The sequence below is a fragment of the Megascapheus bottae genome, chromosome 4, assembly GCF_031878675.1.
Source record: "Megascapheus bottae isolate mThoBot1 chromosome 4, mThoBot2.hap1, whole genome shotgun sequence".
In the NCBI taxonomy this organism is placed as follows: domain Eukaryota; kingdom Metazoa; phylum Chordata; class Mammalia; order Rodentia; family Geomyidae; genus Megascapheus; species Megascapheus bottae.
Window position 1 is genome coordinate 58847686 of NC_143512.1, and position 21471 is coordinate 58869156.

Sequence of the window (21471 nt, forward strand, 5' to 3'; positions counted from 1 at the left end):
ATATAAAAATCAACTTTTTCAACTAGAAAAAATAAACACAAATTTGGCACATTTAGTAGCTGAATACATTACTAAATATTATTTTTTGGATTATATAATACATCGGTAATTATTTACCTACTTGAATTTAGGTTTGTGTATATTTATTTTATTTCTCACTTAATTGCCTTTAAGTAATTGTTCAAAGGGGTTTCAGTTCAGTATGTTAATTTGTGAGTATAGACCATCTTAATTAATGATACCCCAACCTGTCATTCTCAACCCATCCATCCAACCTGAGTTATACCTTCCATTACCTTTGTGTGTGTGTGTGTGTGTGTGTGTGTGTGTGTGTGTGTTGTGCGTTTTGTGCGTGTGTGTTGTGCGTGTATGTGTCATGGGACATGACCTGGGCCTGGATGCCGTCTCTGAGCTCTTTTGCTCAATGCTAGCGCTCTACCATTTTGAGGAGATACGAGTCTCATGGACTTTACTGCCCTGGCTGTATTCAAACTGATCATCAAATCTCAGCTTCCTGAGTAGTTAGATTACCGTGAGCGACTGGTGCCTGGCTGCCTTTTTATTAATTATTATTATTATTAACAAATCACAGTAAATACTTTGCTGTTTTAAATTGCTTTTAAAAATATTTAATAAAAATAAGTTATTGCCATTCAACAAAGCAGTTACAAATACAGTGTGTGTTGATGTCAAAGGTGTGACATTGAGCAAATACTGAGTGTTGGTACATGTTCTTTGTCTTACAGATTCAGCGTTTACAAGTCTACCTGTTCGGAATGAAATGATGGCGAAGTACACTAACCTTCCCTTGGAGATTCATAATATATCACTGACAGGTAGGGATCTCATGCTCCAAATATTGCAGTGTCAAAATAGGGCTCAAAGAAAAAAGTTTTAATTTAAGCTATTACTTTTTCTCACCATACCTACTAATATCTGATCCTGACCAGAGGGAACACCATACAGTCATTTATACAAATGTCCTGAGGATAATGGCTTTTTTTTTTTTTTTGTCAGTTGTGGGACTTGAACTCTGGGCCTGGGCACTGTCCCTGAGCTCTTCAGCTCAAGGGTAACATCTTACCCCCTGAGCTACACTTCCCAATTTCTAGTGGTTAATTGGAGATAAGAGACTCAAGGTCTTTATTGCCTGGGCTGGCTTTGAACCATGATCCTCAGATCTCATCCTCTTGAGTAGCTGGGATTACATGTGTGAGCCAGTGTGCCCAGCTGAAATATGTTATTTAAAACTTTTTTTTCCTTTCTAAAAAATTTTATTATGTTTATATAAGACACAATGAAATATGCTGTTTTTAAGGAGAGATTCAGGAGAAGTTTTAACTTTGTGAATGTTGATGAACTGCCATTGTGCAGAAGAGGTCACTCACTCTTCACTCACCTGAGTACAACTGGGCCAGGAAACTGCATCAGCACTCAAAGCAGGAGTAGAAAGTTTACTTGTTAACTAATGTTAGTCTGGTTATTTGCTTAAGGTGTTTAGAGGGCTTAACTCTAGTTAAAACTAGTATTTAAAATTAGTATTCCTACACTTATAAAGAGAATAGATAAAGAGAATAGATGTTACCTTCTCCTTTGATTTGATGAAATTTTGTGCCAGCTCTTCTCTTTCTCCTGGACTCTTGCATTGCAGGTTGTCCTGTGTCTTAATAAACTGTCAACAATGCAGCCTGAGTATGCTATTTATCTATACTCTTGTGTACTCAGTTTCCCTTCAGGTCCTGCCAGTTTGTTTATTGCTCCTTTCAAAAGGCTTTTCCTCTTTGACTTGGAGAATCTTGAAGACCTTAAGTTTGGAGGTTTTACAGCGTTGTTTTTCCTTTTTAATTTATTTCTTTACTTTTTTTTTGAAAACAAGGCCTTTTCTTTTTTTAAAAGGTAGGGTATAATTCTTTTTGTTTGACAAAAATAAATCAGTAAAAAGTTCTGACCTTAATGTTGAAAATTGGATTACTGATCTGTGAGCCAAATGGTTGCATTTCACGTACCATAGTGGCTCTTGAGTTCAAGCCCCACAATTGACCAAAAAAAAAGTAGTGCATTTTATATTTTTCTTTTTTATTTTCCCTTTCTCTCTGATCATTTCAGAAGTTAAATTTCCTATTAGGTCAAAGCCCCCCCAGCAAGTTAAGTAATACATTAAGAAAACAATTAGGGGGGCTGGGAGTTTGGCCTAGTGGTAGAGTGCTTGCCTAGCATACATGAAGACCCAGATTCCATTTCATGGTACCACATACACAGAAAAAGGCAAAGGTGGTGCTATGGCTTACCTGGTGGGGCTCTAGTCTTGAGAAAACCCAAGGACAGTGCCCAGGCCCTGAGTTCAAGCCCCATGACCGGCAAAAACAGTATGAATCATTTGCTTAACAAATTCATGGTATTCACATACCATGTATGTAGTATTTCTAACAGTCTTAAATTATTTATACGTGCAAAAGGATGTGAGTGAGTGAAGAGATCAGAATTCCAGGTCCCTTGAGGGAGCTTATCCTGAAGTCTGGCACCAAATTCAATGCCTTTAGTCATTACACTTTGGGGCCTGTCTTATGGTTGACTCCTTTATTTCTTTACTTTGTTCAAACTCTTATGCCTGCTTCAAGGAGATGGAGGCAGGTGATCTATTAAAAACAAACTATGAAAATAAAACTATTCTAATAATCCGAACCCTATGTAGGTCCTATGAGGAGTTGTATTTCTTGAATATTGAATTTGTAAAAAGTATAATTGATCTGACTAGAATTAAAAAGTTTTCCTTCCTCCTTTCTTCCTCTTCTTTCCAGCCTTCCTCCTCTCCCCTTTCTTTCACCAGGTTTTACAAAACAGATGTTTGGATAATGGACACCATTGTTCTAACTTTTCTAATATCAATATTTGACTGTTATTATGTATAGTACTGCAATTAGTGTTGTTACTTCCAGTGATTTTTTTTCTTGTCATCTGCTTATTGTACTGTTTACTTGTCTCAATAATGTGTTATAGTTCAAACAATGATATTAAAACCAAAACATCAGCTGGCCATTTTCTCGCTCAGCCTGTTGGTAATTGCCATCAGCAACCTTGTTGACTCAGTGGCAGACTGTATTTGCCAGCTAAGATATGAGCAGATGACTGGGCAAGGTCCCTGGTGAGAGGAGGAAGTAGCTTAAGGTGTTGATATGCAAATGCAAACCAAGCTCAATGTAAGCTCTGAGGAGAGAGTAAAGACTGTGTTTCGATGGAGGTAGGAGGACTACTAAAGAACGGAAGTTACTGAGAAGATAAAAAGCTTGTGAGACCACCTTATATTTGATCTCAACCCCCCACTCCGAAATGCTATGCTCCAGAGAAGATTCTAGAATGGCTCCTGTGAGATGCAGATGTTTATACTTCTCAGAGATGTTCTGCTAGAAAAATGAGTGCTTACTTTACAGAGACTAAAAGAGAAGCTGGTAGCAGCTCCACTACAGCAGTAAGTGTGACAGGCAATGTTTGTCCTAAGAAGCAGCAATATTGATGTTTTCCAGGGGCGGTTCTTTTATTGTGAAGGGCTGCCTTGGGCATTGTAGGATGGGTTAGCAGGTTCACTGGCCTTTACCCAGTAGTCATAGCTAAAATGTCCCCAGAACAACAAATTTATCCCCAGTGTATCCTCACTTCATTTCTTGTTACCACTATGAAATACCCGAGGCAGGCTACTTCTGAAATAAAGAGGATTGTTTAGCTCACAAGTTTTGGAGACTCAGAGTCCAAAGAGCATGGCACAAGCTCTAGCAAGTAGAAGATAGGAGAAGCGCATGCATGAAAAAGCATGTCATCTTAAATCCAGGGGCAGAGGTAGTGGGGAGCCAGCATTGCCCACCACTCCTTTTTGTGATACTGGCCCTTGAAATTAAGGATCTCATCGAGGTGGGCCCTCTGCCACTGGAGCCACACTTTCAGGCTCTTTTGCTTTCAGTTATTTTTTGGATAGAGTCATAAGGTTGTACCCAACTAGGATAGGATTTATGTTCTTCCTGATGGCTGTAAACAACAATCCTTCGGATTTCTGACTCCCCAATAGCTGGGATTACAGGTGGAGCCCTAGGACTGCTCCATTCATATTAACATTTCAAAAAAGTAGGAGCTTCCAGGAAAGCTACATAATCCCTCAGCAGGACACCTGCTGACCCAAAGCCGCCCTCCCTCCCCCACTCACCTGGCCTATTGCAATCCAGTTTTTCTCTCCCTGATGCTGAGGTTCCAATCCTCCTTGCCTTTGAGAATTCTGGCAAAAGCTACATCTTCAAGTCTCATATAATGAGGTGCTGTTTTGTGTCTGATAGTTACTGTCTTTATTAACATGCAATCATGTGAGTGAATGCGAGTTCATTAAAAAAATATATTAAAACATTTCCAGAGACCCAGCAAATTAATGAATGTAAAAACCCTCTTGTTGTCCTTGGGGATATGTCACATTTCGTATACCTTCTCTTTAATGTGTAAGTCCACAAGGAAGTAAAGACAGTGTCCACTGTGTACCAGCATTGTAGACTGAGGCTGTGGTTTCATTGTGAGGTGACCATCACATTTAAGCTTTCAGGCTGCAGAAGTGCACAGTATTGCATTTATACAGGGAGAGAGTAGGAACTGGAAACCTCCAGAAAGCTGATCCTCCCTAGGATACCAGCCCAGTGGAAGGTTTGACACAAGCTGGGAAAATGTCAGCTGATAGCATGAAGAGATGACAAGTCAGCTTCTTTGTATTAGCCTTGTTCAGTGAAAAGCATAGGACTGTCATTATTATTTGTCATTGAAACTAATACTAATGAAGTGTAAAACAGGGACCCGGACTCATTTGATTATTCAAAGACAAGAGCCTGCTGTCCAGAAAGGTTTGGATTGCGCAGTTACATGTGTTACATTGTGCCTCTAAACTGAGAAAGAACAGAAAGCAGAGCCCTGGTGACGAGTTATCCGTAGGGAATCTCTGGACTCAAGTGGTGTTCTCTTGGCTTCCATATTAAGAACTGGACAAAAGGAGAAGTAAAAGGCTCTGAAGTAGCCTTAACACAGCCAACCCAGGAGCAAAAGGATTAGACATTCTAGAAGTCTCTGTAGGGACAAAAAAGGCAGAGATGTTCAAAACAAAAGAAACCATATACTGTGAGAAAAAAAGACAACCGGACTGATGAAGTCCAAGTGTTATTACTGCACTGAATATCTGATTCTTCTCCAGTGGCAACCTTTATTCACAATGCTTCTTTCCCAGGCTCTGTGTGTGTGTGTGTGTGGTGTGTGTGTGTATCTTTAAAAAAAATGATTTGATTAAAAAACATTGGTGTTACTAAGAAAGAGTGAAACCCACATCCTTTCACATACCATATAGATACCCTATTCACTGTTACAGTTCCACCCCTATGCTGTGATTCAGGAGACTCCTTCTGAAGTTCCCTCTTTCTTTTATTAGTAGGGAATATATTCCAAGAGCTCTAGTGGATGCACAAAACCAGAAGGACTGAACCCCCGGGTCAGTCCCCTGGATTCTTGGCTTCCTAATCTATGCCTTTAAACAATTGTAGACTGGAATTGGTAGAGCACTACCCTTGAGCACAAAGCAGCCCTGAGTTCAAGCCCCAGGACCAGAAAAAAAAAAAGAAACAAAAGCAACAAGAAAAAAACCCTAAATAATCCCCCCCCCAAAAAAAAACTGGATTAAGAATTTTGGGGAATAAAATGTGTGTGTGTGTGTGTGTGTGTGTGTGTGCGCGCGCGCGCGCATGCGCATAATGTAAACAGTTGTTTTTTGCTTGTCATGATTCCCTAAACAATGCAGCTCATCTGTTTACATATCACTTATAACACAATACATAATTTAAAATACTATTTAAAATATGCAAGCTCTGGTGGCTGACTCCTGTAATCCTAGCTACTCAGCAGGTAGACATCAGGAGGACAGCAGTTGGATGCCAGGTTAGGTAAAAGTGTTTGTTAGACTACATCTTTAAAGGAAAAAACAAACCAACAATGAAAAAAAAACGACCCTGGGCGTAATGGTTCATAGCTGTCATCCCAGCTTTACTGGGAAAGTGATAATAAACAGGAGGATCACGGTCTAGGTTGTCAAGACCCTGTCTTAAAAATAACCAAAGCAGAAAGCGTTAAAGGTGTAGCTTAAGCAGAAAAGGAAGTGCCTAGGAAGAGGCAAGTCCGAAGTTCAAATGGGAGGACGATATTAACAAAAATGAATAAAACCACATATAATGGTGTAGGATAATAAAATTCTCTGTAGCATCTCAAAGATCTACATTGCCTTCACCTTTTTAAAAATTAGTGTATGAGGTTGAGAGTGACAAACCCTCCTAGCTGATCTGGAATCTGAATTGTTAGTACAACTACACTTGCCTTCAGAGCTAAGATTAGTAAATAAACTTGAGCACAAGTCCTGGTCTTGTACCATGACAGGTGATCTGATCACCAAGTTGGCTGTCTGGTTACTAGCAGACAAGTAGTAAATACAATTTTTACACGCTGTAGGAAAGGGTGATTGCATTGGTGGCTATGGTAGGAAATAGGGATGATGCTGTTCTAAATGGCTCCCGATTGTTTTTGGAATTTCCATTTAATATTTCCAGAGTACTCATAGATAAGGGTGATTACTGTGTGTGCTTGTGTGCATCTGCTATACCTGACCTGTCCCTGTCATATTAGGGGCAAACATCCCTAAGTTGTTCTAAAATTGGCTTTTTGTCCTTCAATATCACTTGCCTGGAGATCTAGCCCTATAATATTTGGGGATACATTTCTTTAGCTTTGTATAGACAGCATGTAAGTGAGTTAACATTTTTTAAATGAGTTTGTGTGTGTGTGTGTGTGTGTGTGTGTGTGTGTGTGTGTGTGTATGTATACATTCATATAGCAACAAATGCCCTTCCTTCCTGGGATAATTTTCAATGTTCTTTGAGAGCAAATACCACAAAGCAAAATTGCCTTTATTTTAGTAGACACTTTGAAATTATTCACAAAAATAACTGGACAGTTTGCTTTTTTCTCCTTGTTCATAAGCTTGAACACATTTTCCCATATTCTCACTAGCTAGCAATTCATGTTATTATAACTTTGGTCTTTGTTATACAGTATAAGAAGCTACAGCCTTATTATTTTAATTTGTGTTTTAGGGTTGGACTTAATTTTTATGCATGCAGGTATTTGTGCTCCTCATATATATATATATATATATATATAAAATTCTACTAATGTTTTTTTAAAAAATTTATTTTTATGGTTCTTATTATGTAACCCAGGTAGGCCTCTATGTCATAATCCATCTGTCTTCACCTTCCACATGCTGAGATCAAGTAACCACAATGCCCAGCTAAGAACAAATCTTTTTGTAATATGTTTCAGGAATTGGGGTGAATTTCTGCAATCCTAGAAATGTAGACGTCATGGATGATTATGCAAAAACTGAGAATAGCAGAAATGCATTGCTCTTGGGCAATGTTCGGGAAGTTGAAATGTTGTTTGTTGAACTCACATTCATCTGTCAGCTAACCACAAGAGACTTAAAAATGAAACGTGTTCACGATAGCTAAGGTGGGGAATCAGCCCAGATGCTCCACAATAGATAAGTGGATCCAATAAAAGTAACTAGAAGTGATCATTGACTTGAATACAGTATTGTTAAGCCAGAGTGCTGTGTCTGGTGATATAAGCCTGTAAATCCCAGCTACGAAGGAGACAGAAATAGGAGATTCACAATTTGAGGCCAGCTTCAGCAAAAAAGTCAGAGATTCTATCTTAAAAGTCCAAGAGAGGTAGAATGGCTCACACCTGTAATTCTAGCTTTTCGGGAGATAAAGATAAAGGGATAGATAGTTTGAGGCCAGTTTGGACAACATTGTGAGAAACCCCATCTAAAAGCTAAAACTACAAGAAAATTCCCAGGGTTGTGACCTAAGTGGTGTAGTGCTTGCCTAGCAAATTGGGAAGCTCTGCCTTCATTCTCAAGTACCATAGAAGGAAAAGAAGAAAACACAACAAAGACACAATCTCCCCCCTCCCCCCCAAAAAAAACAAGAAGCAACAGCATTTAAAGGAGCAGTTGGTAGCATTTGATGTAGCCAATGAAGTGTTTAAAATATGCTCGTGGTGAAGCAAAGTAGAAAAAAATAAAAGTGAAGCAAAACGAAAGGAATTTCAAGGAATAGCAAGCGTCTGGCAGTATCTGATCTTCTGTAGAAATCATGTTTGTGAAACTTGAATTCTGAATAAATACCATCAGCATTTAGTAGTTAGGCTGTTACTATACAAGTGAAAAAGCCTTTTCTTTGACGAGTAAAGACACCAGAATACAGTGTAGTAAGCTGGGCATGAGGTGAGGATAGTCTATAGCAAATTTACTGAAGTAAGTAACTAATGAAATAAAAAAACAGCTGAGTTTTGTCAAGAGATGGCATAAAATATTAAGGGTAAAACTAAAGCTTTACATCAGAGCTGAATGCATACATGGAGAACATTGCAGTAAACATAATCTTAAGATCAAATATAGTTAACCTTGAAGTATTTCCTCTCATTCATACCTGGCATGTAAGTGGTGCTCAGCTCAGCAATTACGCTGAGATGTGTAAATTCTTTCAGTTGTACTTACTCCCCCCCCCCCCCCCGTGCATATTTTGACCCTTGCTAAGGAATGTCTTTGTGTACCTGGCCTTGATTTTTGCTTTTAATTTTGAGCCTAGAATTCAGCTCAGCAGTTTTGTAGTTAGACAACAGTTATTTCAAGCATGTACTCACAAAGCACTTCTTGCTGGCCTGTTTGCAAGCTGTTCATTTTGAGAAGTCTTAATTATAATAAAAAGAGATGAGGTATTTAAGCTTGAATTCTGTTGTACCTTTTTTGTGTGTTTGGGTTCTGCACAAGAAGAAATCGGTCAATATAATCAGTGCCCTCTTTAAACCATTGTTCCTTTGCTGACGCTTGTAAGTACTATTATTCTGACATTTATAGGAAGCTTCCCTACTTTTCTTCATTGTCTGTAATCTTCCAGGTATAATAAGGGAAAATATAGAAGCCTGAAACATTGCTGTTCATTTTTACTTTTTCATAGATGAATATCTGATTTTTTTGTAAAGTGTCTCATTAGTGTCATATCCAAGCATGGCCCACTTCTCTTCTCCTTCTCTTCTCCTTCTCTTCTCTTCTCTTCTCTTCTCTTCTCTTCTCTTCTCTTCTCTTCTCTTCTCTTCTCTTCTCTTCTCTGTTTTTAAGTAAAAAGCCCAGGTCATTTGTTTTTTAGAGTTTTCCCCAAATCTAGATGGATGTAGTTTAATGTTTCCTTCTCTTTCTCATATTTGAGATGGATGTGAACAGCTGTGATGTCATGCTCAGTGTATGAACTAGGCATTTTAGCCAGTGGTACAGTTAGTATCCAAGTGCATGTTTGATATTTTCCCTTTTTAAAAACCATTCTTCAGAGTTTAAAGTGGCATTGCATTGTATATTTTCCATAAGAGTGTGTGTGTGTGTAAGAAGTTTATGCTTGGGAGCCTAAAGATTAAAGAAAAAGAGAGAATGGAGGAGCTTGATCATCTTTACTCCACTGGATACCAGCTGAAATCTGAAAATTGACTGATAAAGGTTGGTGACTGGTTGTGGAGTTTCCCATTTCAGCCGCAGGTGAAAGGATAAGGGGTTGATGAAGAATATAAGTCATCTTTGTGACAAATTATGGAGGAGGACTTTTCTTAGGTACCAGGAATTAGACTGACTAAAAGAATTAGCAAGAAAAGCACAGATTTAATGACACCTGTCACAGTAGTTCTCAGGGGGGAAAAAGTAACTCAAAGGAGCTGTTAGGGTTTTAGTCTTGTGTCTCATATTTTTAAACATTAAAAAGTTAATCGATAGCCCAAGAGAACTTTGGCCCTTGATTTTCAGTATTCCATCTCTGTGGTCTTGATATTCTTCATGTCAGCCCAGGTCAAACAGCATGCAGGTTCTTCAGAACAGATATGGCTGCTTCAGTTCAATAGAAAGTGTGATCAGATTTGGGTGACTGACATATATAATACCTTATGCATTTTTCTATCCGTTGTGTTGGGAACATCCAACATCCTGTGTGCTAGCTTTTCTGAAATTGTTCACCATGATTATCCTACTGTGCTATATACCACAGTAAATGGATTCCTTCTATCCCGCTGCTCCTCTGCCTGTCAGTGAACCTTGTTCCATGCCTCCCGCCACCCTCTGAGGACTCAGAACCACGATTCAGCATTCCACTTTCCTGAGATAAATGGTTTCAGTTTACATATATAAGCTTTGTAAATTTAAGTTCAAATTTCTGAGCCTGACATTTACTTAACATCTGGGCTCATCTGTATAGGAACTTAGTAGAGGAAGGGGAAGCCGATTTATCTTTGAGTAAATTAGGAGATTAAATAGGAGACCTGCCAACTTTGTGACAATATTTGCTCAGGTGTGGTATGAAGAATTCTCTAAAAGAGCTCATCTTCCCTGAGTGCTACTGAATAGGGCTTTTAGGCAACTGAATTCTAGAAGTTTGGGGAGATGTTCAGTTTATTCAACTAGGAGATTTCAGGAACTGAAATTGCTCCCCTCTTTCAGAGTGCAATGTTTGTATTAGACCTTCATTAGATCTTCATGATAAACACCTCAGGGAAGCAGCTTACAGGAGGGAAGGATTTATTTTTGATTCATGGTTTCAAAGGTTTCAGTCTGTGGTTTACTAGTCTCTTTGTTTCTGAGCCATGGCCAGACAGATCATCATGGCAGAAGGGGATGAAACAGGGAAGATTCAGGAACAAGCTGTTTCTTCACAGGACAGAGCATCAAATGGCCTCCTTCCTTCAGCCAGGTCTTAACTCCTAAGATTTCCATCACCTCTCAGTGACGCCATCTCATGAATCTTGGGGATGAACTCATTGGTCAGCTCAGGGTATTCACCATCAAATCACTCTGAATGACTGACTCTATCAGGTTTGGACCAAGTCTTCAATACTGGAGCCTTCTGGGGGCGGGACTTCTTACACAAACCAGAAGCAGAACCTCATAAATTCATAATGACATTTCAGATTGAGTTAAAATTCAAATCTGCAGGATTGTCTTATACCCTGTGTCTTCATCCAGCTCCTATAGATTCGTAAGAAAAGTATAGATGACGATATGAATCCAATCCATATTATGCATAAAACATTCTTTCAAAAGCCACGATTATGCTTACTGAGGAGGATTAACAGTTAGTTAATCCTAACTGGTGTGCGTTGTTTTTGCCATTGTTTCTCCTCTCACCCTGTCAGAGTATTTGAAGACAGTCTTATTACTCTTGCTTCATTCTTGTGTTCACTTAATGAGATTTAAAGCAGATAAATATCACAGTTGTAAACATCTGTGATTATTTGTGATATCAACACTATTCTTTTGTGTTGATGCTATGTTATCCTATATTGTATTATTATTTGTGATATTAATGCCATATAATTATTTTTGATATTAATGATATAATCAGAGCCTTTCTTCAGTTGTGGCTATAAAGGAAGATAGCAGTTCTATGTTGACAGGAACCACGCTTCAAACACGTACATGGGATAGTAAACAGTGACAGTAACTATTGCTGAAGAACAGTGTGGAAAACTTGAAGGTTTTATAGATTGGAATTGCCTCTAATTATAACTTTTAAATTTATTTATTTATTTATTTTCCTTTTGGGATTAACAGAACATGCTAGTAGTCCAGTAGAAAAGAATATCACTTTGGAAAAGGCATCTGATGTGGAACTCACATGCCAGTTCACCACATCTGGGGATGGGAATGCAGTGAATGTGACTTGGAAGAAAGGTGATGAACTACTTCAGAACAATTATGTCGTCAACACAACAGGAAACACTGTGTACACCAAGTACACGTAAGTGAACCAAAGCTTCACCTACCTTGCTAGCCTCAGTGTTCACAGCGGGGAAACCATGTGAATGTTACCCTGATACATTAATTTATATGTTGACAGAATTATTTCTAAGTTTTGATTAATGGGTTCATCTTCATTGTCATTAAGAAGTATTTGTGAGAATGGAACCTGTATTAATAAGTTGAACTGTCTTTAGGTTCACCATCATTAACAACAAGCAAATGGGAGATTATTCTTGCTTCTTTGGAGAGGAAAATGAACAAAGAGGGACATTTAGAATCAAAGGTCAGTATTAATAACTTCAGCGTTATGTTCTTAGATCTCTAAACCCTTCTTTAATTATGCTAATCTCAGTATACATAACATAGTTGAAAGGATCTCATGTGCTTTCCATTGAATTACAAGAGGTGAACTGGAAATGGTTTGGGGTTTTTGCAGTTACCACCCCCTCAGCCTCTTCCCATCTCTCAGTTTAAAACGCAAGATATATGCCAGCCTCCCATCAACATCTTATTTTATTTAGTAGTTTAGCTCTCTAAAGTTAGAGCTTTTATAACATGCTCTAGGTTTCTGAGTTAGTGTGTTCTTAGCCTACTAACTGATGGTTTGGCATTCTGTATCTGTACCTGTAGGACTTGGGATTTTAGAAACCTACACAATTTTAAGGTAATGAGGAGCTGTCCAAAGGTTGTCCATATTTTGTATTGTCGTGTCATCCTTTAAGAAGAAATAGCCATCCCTAAAAATAGAGCATGGCTGTTTCAGCTCTTAGTATCTGAAATGTGATCTGAGGAGTTTGTTACCTACAAGGAAAGCATATCAAATTTTGAGACTTAAATACTTTCAGAAAATTTAACTATAGAAATTATGGATTAATTGCTTAATTTAAAATTGTTTGTTCTTTCTTCATCCTTCTCTATCTACTAGATTCCATTGTTCTCTAGAAATATGTACTAGCTATTCTGGTGAAAGTTTTATGTGTTCATCTTTATTTTTAGTAGCTATTGTATGTTAAATCTTATGGAAGTGAATGTGCTTTTAATGTGAAGAATAGCAGAAACATTTTACTTGCTATGGTGTCAGCTTCATGCCAGGTATTCTTCAGGAAGGTCATTGAATTTCTGCACTGTGGTGAGATAAGTTAACTGGTCTTATGTGCTATTAGGAACATAGAAATAAGGTCAAGGTTTTGAGGAATGTAAAAAAAGCCACTAAATATTTACTTTTTTGAATTTTCTGGCAGTTCAGTTCAATTTAATTCATTAACCACTTTACCCTGATCCAACTTTTAAGTAAGTATATGTTGCATCCTAAAGGTATTTATAAAATTAGGGAATTAAGCTCCCCCCAATTTTATTTAGCCATAGATAATAGATGATTATAGATAGGTCATGAATGTTAGCTCTTGGAACAGTTGATTCTGAGTCCCTGCTTCTTTCTTTATGAAATCTGTTGATTTGTTACTATAAGAACGTAAAAGGGCGTCAACATAATTGATTAGTACTATTTAAAACTAAAACAAACAACCCCATTGACTTTGTATAATTGCTTGTTGATGCCAGGAGAGGAGAAATAGCAGTAATACACTCTGGCCATGTGATCCTGCCACTTAAGGAGCTAGGATCTGGAGGATTGCTATGCAGAACTAGACTTGGCTAGGTTTGAAAGGTTGTTAGACCCTTATCTCCACAATGACCAAAGGAGAAACAAGACTGAAGGCCTGGCTCAAGTGATAGGGTATCAGCTTAAGCCAGTATGTGCCTAAATTCTGACTGCATGGCTCAGGTGATAGGGTATCAGCTTAAGCCAGTGTATGGCTAAATTCTGGCTGCCCCTCCCATCCCACTTCCCAAGATAAATTGCTTGCTAGGAAATTACAGCTGCTAATGTGTTTATGAAAACAATTATAATGAATGTTATTTTATCCAAGAAAGATCAGAGATGTGTGTCTCTTAATGTGTTGAACAGTCTAAATTGCTGAAAACTTTCATATTGTTCATTAATGTTAAAATCTTTGTAGAAACTGCAAAAATTTAATTGGTATAAAGGAAAACAGTGGGAATTCATGGTGAAATTTGATAATACTAAATTGTGAGATCTGTCTTCCCCAGATATTATTCAAGAAGGACAAGTGTCGCCTAATTGAATCATCTAGGACTTTAGCCCAAAATCCAAGGGTTAAAGTCCAGTTAAGATGTCATTGGTTGTATGGAAACATCTTTTCCTAATATGATGATATCTAATTATCTTTAGCCAAACACAAGATTTAGGTCAACTGGCCTATGTCATGAATATGCAAATCCATATCTCCAGTCATACAATTTTAGAGAGCTATTATTTCAGGAGGTCTAAATCCATCTTCCTAGATACAGTGTGACTCAGCAGTTTTACCATCTTGAAACTTTCTTGTCCCAAGACTCTCCCATGTCCTGCTTTATCAAAAGTTTCAAAAGATCAACATGTGACTAGTTAGATTAGTAAATATGTACAAATATAAACAGTGACCCCAAACTAACTGTGACTCCCTGAACAATTGAAATAAATTCACATTTTATGAAGATAGTGTATATTATCCATAACAGAGCAAAGGAATGAGTAAAAGTTTAGGAGATAATCAAGGAGAGAGAAAAGAAGAGAACAGAATTTTGATATCATTTTCTCCACATTATCACTAGGGCATTGTCATGTATCTTTAATGTACAGCCTGTTTTTAAGAGTCTTTGGGATGGTTTCATTGGAAAGCCACCTGTCACTTACCCATATCAGTGAATAGCCATGATTTTGATGAAAAGCCATGTCTAGGTACCAGTTATGTATGTATCTCAGGCATTTGTTTCATAGAAGCTTACTAAAAACAGTATTTTTCATTTTTGGTTCTTAGCCTCTGGGCACATGTCAGTATTTTAGTCATATTTCAACACACTAGTTCCTGTGAAAGTATGACCTAATCTCCAGAAAGAAGCATATGTGCTTTGAGTACTAGAATATCCAGAAGTTAAACAACCTGGGAAAGCAGAACTGGTGGCCTTTAGGAGTGTCCAGGACAGCTGGTCTCAGAGCCTTCCCTTGAGAGCAGTGCTTGTGTTTAGGATGAGCAGAACCAGTTTGGCAGTGTTGTGAATAAGCTTTGTGGCTCCCTGTAGGGGGCTCACAGGTGCGACCATGCTCCTTTGCAAGTGCAGAGGAAGCTAGCAGGTGCTGAGGAAGCTAGGTTAGTTTAATTTTAATCCCTGCTAATCTGCACCTCTCTGGTTAAACTTCCTTCTAAAGTAGGGTTGATCTCATTCTTTTTCTAAAGTGGAACTTTAACTAACCCTCAGATTCTTCTCTTAAGTAACAACAAAAAGAAACCATTCTAGGTATGGGATATTTTCAAAAGAATTATAATTAGGAAGTGATAGATTGGATAGTGTTTTGCTATGGTAATAATTTAGCTTTCTAGAGTAATTCCTCTTCACAAATGAAATCCTAGCATATGTTGTCTCTCATCTCCTTTGCTGTCCCTTGGTTATCTCATATTGGTATAGTATCTCACTGTTATCTGATATATTGAATTTATTTGTATTTGGATATTTGAAATTTGATAGGGAAGGGGGGGAAACCAAGACGGGTGGGGGGTGTGGGGGGGAGGGAAACGGGTACCAAGACATGTGAAAGGGTATCAATGTATGTGAATTAATGCACCCTCTATCTGGCAAATATCATGTAACCCTTTTACTAATTACAATAAAAAAAAAGAAAAAAAAAAGAAATGCACAGTAAGGGAAGAAAACAGTTTATTATGGACTTGCTAGGAACACTGACCTTCCTGATGAATTCCAAGAAGGCTTCACCATGTGAGCAGCTAGCCGCTTTCCTGCAGCTACATTGTTTACCTTATTTTTAAATTAATTCTTCTTCTTCTTCCTCTTCTTCTTCCTCTTCTTCTTCTTCTTCTTCTCATTATTATTATTATTTTTATTTTACCAGTACTGGGGCTTGAATTCAGAGCCTGAGCACTGTCCTTGGACTTTCTCAAGGCTCTACTACTTGAGCCACAGCACCACTTCCATCAAAAAACTATGTATGTGGTACTGAGGAATTGAACCTGGATCTTCGTGCATGCTAGGCAAGCACCCTACCACTAGGCCAAACTCTTGGCCCTTATTAAAAAAAAATTATCTTTATGTAGTTATATGAAGTACCCTCCCCACTACCCAAACCCAATCTGTTGCTTACTATTCTAGGGAAAGAATATCTGTTCGCCTGGACCAGAAAGAAAAACTGATGATCATAAGGCGAATTATTTATGCCTCCAAATTCCTAGTTCTGAAAAAAAAAAAAACCAAAAACAAGGGTCCTAGAATATGACCTATTCAGTACAGCTTTCCTCTGTGGGGCTGGGCTAGAAAGCCGGAGTAATGAATGCGGGAATTTGTAGAATAGGAAGCATGGCTCATGAACCCAGTGCCTGGTTTTCAAACGCCATTACATTCAGTATCTAGTGAGGAAATTGTTCTACTGTGAGAAAAAAAAATACAGAATAATAAATTGTTCTGTGACTCAGCCTGATTGAGCCTTTAACATTTTGACATTTAGTTATTTTCTTCTCCAGAACTTAAAACATACTTATTACGTTCATATCATGACAGATGGGCCACTTAGTTTCTTGGATCCAAGAGTTGTTTTCAGTTTTCTTACACTGGTTCTTTTTTCCTTTTCATGAGCAGAGAAGGGATAGCTGCGAACTGAGGAAATGGGACTAAAGAAGAGAAGCAAATAGCTTGATTGACATGTTTATTTGCAATAGGGAAGGGAGGAGAAAGGGGGAAAACAAGATGATTAGGATGGGGGGGAGGGAAAGGAGGAAAACATGGGAAGGGGTATCAGTGTTTAAGAAGTAAGGTACCCATGGGCCGTGAGTGTGGCTTAGTGGTAGAGTGCTTGCCTTCCATGCATGAAGCCCTGGGTTTGATTCCTCGGTACTATATGCACCCAGAAAAAGCTGAAAGTGGTGCTGTGGCTCAAGTGATAAAGTGCTAGCCTTGAGAAAAATTCAAGGACAGTGCTCAGGCCTTGAGTTAAAGCCGTAGGACTGGCAAAAAAAAAAAAAAAGTAACCCTTCTATTAATTACAATAAAAAAAAATAGGAAAGGAGAAAAAGAGGAAAAAAAAGTAACATACCCACTACCTGGTAAATGTAACTGTAACCCCTCTATACATCACCCTGACAATTAAATATATTTTAATTTAGAAAAGAGGACAGAGCATGCATGTTGTGAAATATCTTCTCTTTCATTTTTGCTTATTTAATTGTATTTCTTGATAAATTGTGTGTGTGTGTGAGAGGGAGTGAGAAAGAGGAAGAGAGAGAAGAGAGAGATTGTGAGCTGCATTTGTCTGTGATCCTAACAAAATTTAATTACCACGTACTACAATAAGGTATTACCTTATTTTTGTTTTTTTCTTTTACAACTGCACTTCAGAAGGTTAGGGCTTCAAGGCTAGCAACACTAAAGCTTATCTTTTCACACTATTATCATATTATTATCAATCGTTCTATCAAGCTTCCTATACAAATCACTAACCTTTAAATTATCCCCAAGTTCAGGGTTCATGGACTTTAAGGTGGTCAAGAGAGAATGTGAGTTAGCATCTCTCAGGGAGACCTGGCCAACGAGGCTAGTCCACCAGCCTTCTGTAACACCTTAACCTACTCACACACACTCACCTTTCTCTCTTGTCTGCAAAGGGTATTCTCTGAAGTTGTTTGAAGAGTATTAGTAGACAGTACATATCTTGGGTAATTGTAGACTACCGAAGTCAATCAAAACATGTTCCCTTGGTTATAAAATGTAGGAACTATTGACTTATTAATTGCTATATTATGAGTCTCCTGATGACTAAAACCTCCTCTAATGAGCATCTCTGTGACCAGTATCCCATTCAGCCCTGCTGGTCGGTGATAATGAGGCAGAGGGAGGTGACTGGATGGCAGCCAGTGGATACATCTATGCTAAATACTCAGAGATGAAAGCTGACTTGTAATATTATAATGCTTCAGCCTTGTCATATTAGTCTCCTGAGGACAAAAACCCATAAAACCCTGTTTTGAACTTATGTGCGGTGGTTATATAAATTATAATTTCTTTAGTGGTTAGTAATGATGATTTTCCTTTTTTAAAAGTCTTCATAATTCATATATTTAGAAAATGCCAGATTGTCTTCAGGAGCGCTTGGGAAATATAATCTAGACATCCAACTTTATTAGGTGTTACCCTGTCCCTTTCAAGTGTAAGATCAAAAAGCAGAATAACAAGTGTAATAGGATTTGAAAATTCTATAAAAATTTCAAATGAGCATTTGTAATATTTGTAATTGTATCCATTCTTCCTCTAGTTGGTAAACCAAACAAAAAGTGAAAAGGAGACTATAAAAGTGAAAACATGTTAAACTTAATAAAAGGAAAAGAAGAGCAACAGAAGTATAATTGATCAGCCTGTTTCTCCAATTTAAGGATTCGTTTTGATAATCTTTTGAGATTAGGTGAAAGCAGACCATCCATGGACCTTTTTGTTATTATTATTATTATTACTATTATTTTACATTAATTACACAGGAGAAGAATTCACAGTTAATTTCTACACATGCTTATAATGTATTCCAATCAATAGCATCCCCTCTATCACTCTTTCTACTTTCTTCCTCAAACAATCCTCATTCTCTTTTTATTCTATTGTGTATCGTATTATGTTTTCATTTTGTTGTTCACCTCTAAATTTTAATGTTTCTAATTCAGTTCTAATTCTAAATTCAATTCTAACTTCATTTAGTTTAATTCCTTTTCTAAGAAGTTTATCAAAATTTATTGTATTTTTACAAGATCACAAAGAAATGTTTTAAAATTTTATTTTGCTTACAGTTTTTTTTAATTCTTAATTTTCTTTTGTTCTCTACTTCTTTAATACTTTGATTCTTATAAATCTACATCAACTAAATTTTCTCATGTGGAAATCTTTATCTTAAAAATGTATTCTAATTTGATTTAATTTAAAATTTGTCTTCAGGGTAAACTTTTTTTTGCCAGTCCTGGGCTTGAGCTCAGGGCCTGAGCACTGTCCTTGGACTTTCTCAAGGCTAGAGCTCTACCACTTCAGCCTCAGCACCACTTCCGGCTTTTTTCTATGTATGTGGTACCAAGGAATCGAACCCGGGTCTTCATGCATGCTAGGCAAGCACTTTAACCACTAGGCCAAAGTCCCGGCCTTTAGGGTAAAATTTTTAAAATTGCTTTGCAGTAAACATTTGTGGGTAAGAAGAATGGATTGAGAAATACAAAAGTTTTTATCCAAAATATACTTAGTTTAATGCTAGAAGATGCTACCAGCTGAACTATTGAGGTCTTTACTTCCAGTTGGTATTGCCACTAGAGACAGTTATATTGGGGTTCATTCCAGGATTCAGTACAGCTGTGATTATTCTCTCCTAACTAGTGGTGTGTTCATGTGCTCTCTGTGTATGTGTGTGTGTGTGTGTGTGTGTGTGTGTGTGTGTGTGCGCGCGTGCGTGCGTGCATGCATGTATATAAAGAAATTGATATGTAACAAGGAAATGAAAGAGCATATATCGTCAAGGTTAGTACTTTCCCTTTTCTATTTTGGTAATATGTTTCTTTAAAATTTTCCTAGTCCCTCAACTTCATGGGAAGAATAAGCCACTGATCACTTACGTGGGAGATTCCACTGTCTTGATGTGTAAATGTGAGGGCTGTAACCCGTTAAACTGGACTTGGTACAGAAAGAATGAGAGCACACAGGTAAGGTGGTGCTTCTGGGATTTAGAGGAAACAAACCTTTTCACTTCAGAAAATGACAAGGACAGAGTCAACATGTTTAGGATGACTTACAGGCCTGATATATCTTGATGCTTGATCTATTCATAGGAAAAACATATGGATAAATGATGCTTTACATCTAAAGAAACTTCGAACGCTTCTTTCATTTTTTTCTTTTTTGCATGGGGGATGTAAATGGTTTATTTAAATTCTTTGAAAGAAAGCTAGAGTTGATTTTTAGATTTTTTTAGCTGACCAGTTTGGAAAGAATATCACCATTGAAAGGTTTGCTTTCTTGTCCATTCATGAAAGTAACGAAAACACCAAACTAAAGAAAGCTTCTCAAGAACGAGCTTCTTCCTCCTGAGATTTGTGACAGGAGGCAATAATAGAATGCACCATTTGGAAACCATAATAAAAATGTGGTCACTTGTACTAGGATTAAGGTTTGATCAGTAAGGGCCTAATGAGTATATTTCCTTCTGAACAATATATTTTCTATTATTGGCTTTCCAAATATTAGAAGGTAGCCAAATATTGCCCTTTGTTTCTTACATACCTAAGAGCAATGGCACCTCAGAGAGCCTATGTGAAGCAAAATAAGAAAATTCAGTAAATTATGCTTGACTTTCTCTCTTCTCCACAATAGCTTCCGGTTTAGAACATTGTTCTTGAGGAAACAGCTTTCTCTTGCTCTGTGGCTAATGAGCATTGAGATTAAATCCCTACTAAGGGCTAGCTACAATTCAAATGTATGAAGCAGAACAATCTTAAAGGATGACATTTTAAATCATTTCAGCACAAAATTCATGCTATTCTAGATGGTTCAAGGTTGACAGAAGGAGGCTAGAGAGAGTGATTTTGTGATAACACTTGTAATTTCACAAGGAAATAACTCCCTATCATATAAGTGTAGACATAAAGCATTACTCAGGTCTGCTTGTGCCCTACTGATAATTACAACAGGACTATGTAAATCTAAAAAATTTGGTTAAAACAAGTATAAATTAGGGTATTTGGAATACACAGCCTAAGTGACTCAATCATATGTGTCTGTACCTGTGCTCTTTGTGCATTTCAAACACAAATCATTACTCTTTTTTTTTTTTTTTTGCCTTAGGCTCAGGGCCTGAGCACTGTCCTTGGGTTTTCTTAAGGCTAGAACTCTACCAATTGAGCCACAGTGCCACTTCTTGCTTTTTTCTATGTATGTGGTACTGGGTCTTCATGCATGCCAGGCAAGCACTCTACCACTAGACCAAATTCCTAGCCCATTACTCTGTTTTTAATTGAGCCATCTACTTTGGTGATATTAAGTTGGGCAAAAGGTACGGGGAAGAAGAGACTACCGTTTGAAACTGTAGATCAAGTGTTTTGCACCCCAAGCACTTGGGTACTTAGTCAAGATGCAGTGCTGTGATTCATCTTCAGTGAGAGAAGGAGGGCTCCTTTGTCACAAGCTTTCCTGGCAGTGCTGCACATATGCGGCCACCTCCCTAGATTTGGGGCCAAATAATAGATTCACAGTGAATTCTTAGATCATCTCTAAGAATATATATCTACATCTATATAGAGAGATATATATTCATATATGCAGACAAGTGCTTATTGAACTAACCAGTTGAGAGACCAGAAAAGGCATTGAATGGCCTAATAATAAAATTTAATTTAAATAGAGGAAGTTAAATGGCATCCAGATAGCTTAGTTATAGATCTTGTTAGCCTGGCAAAGAAGCCCAGCAAATCTTAAGAAGCCAGCTT

General features: G+C 37.7%; 1 protein-coding gene across 1 annotated transcript in view; it reads left to right on the top strand.

The window, feature by feature from the left end:
- Window positions 1–21471, top strand: part of Emb (embigin) — a 39747-nt gene that overhangs the window by 10330 nt on the left and 7946 nt on the right. The window contains 4 exon segments of the mRNA XM_090331962.1: window positions 747–836; window positions 11711–11897; window positions 12094–12182; window positions 19565–19692. Of these exon segments, the coding sequence (XP_090188088.1) occupies window positions 747–836; window positions 11711–11897; window positions 12094–12182; window positions 19565–19692 (494 nt within the window).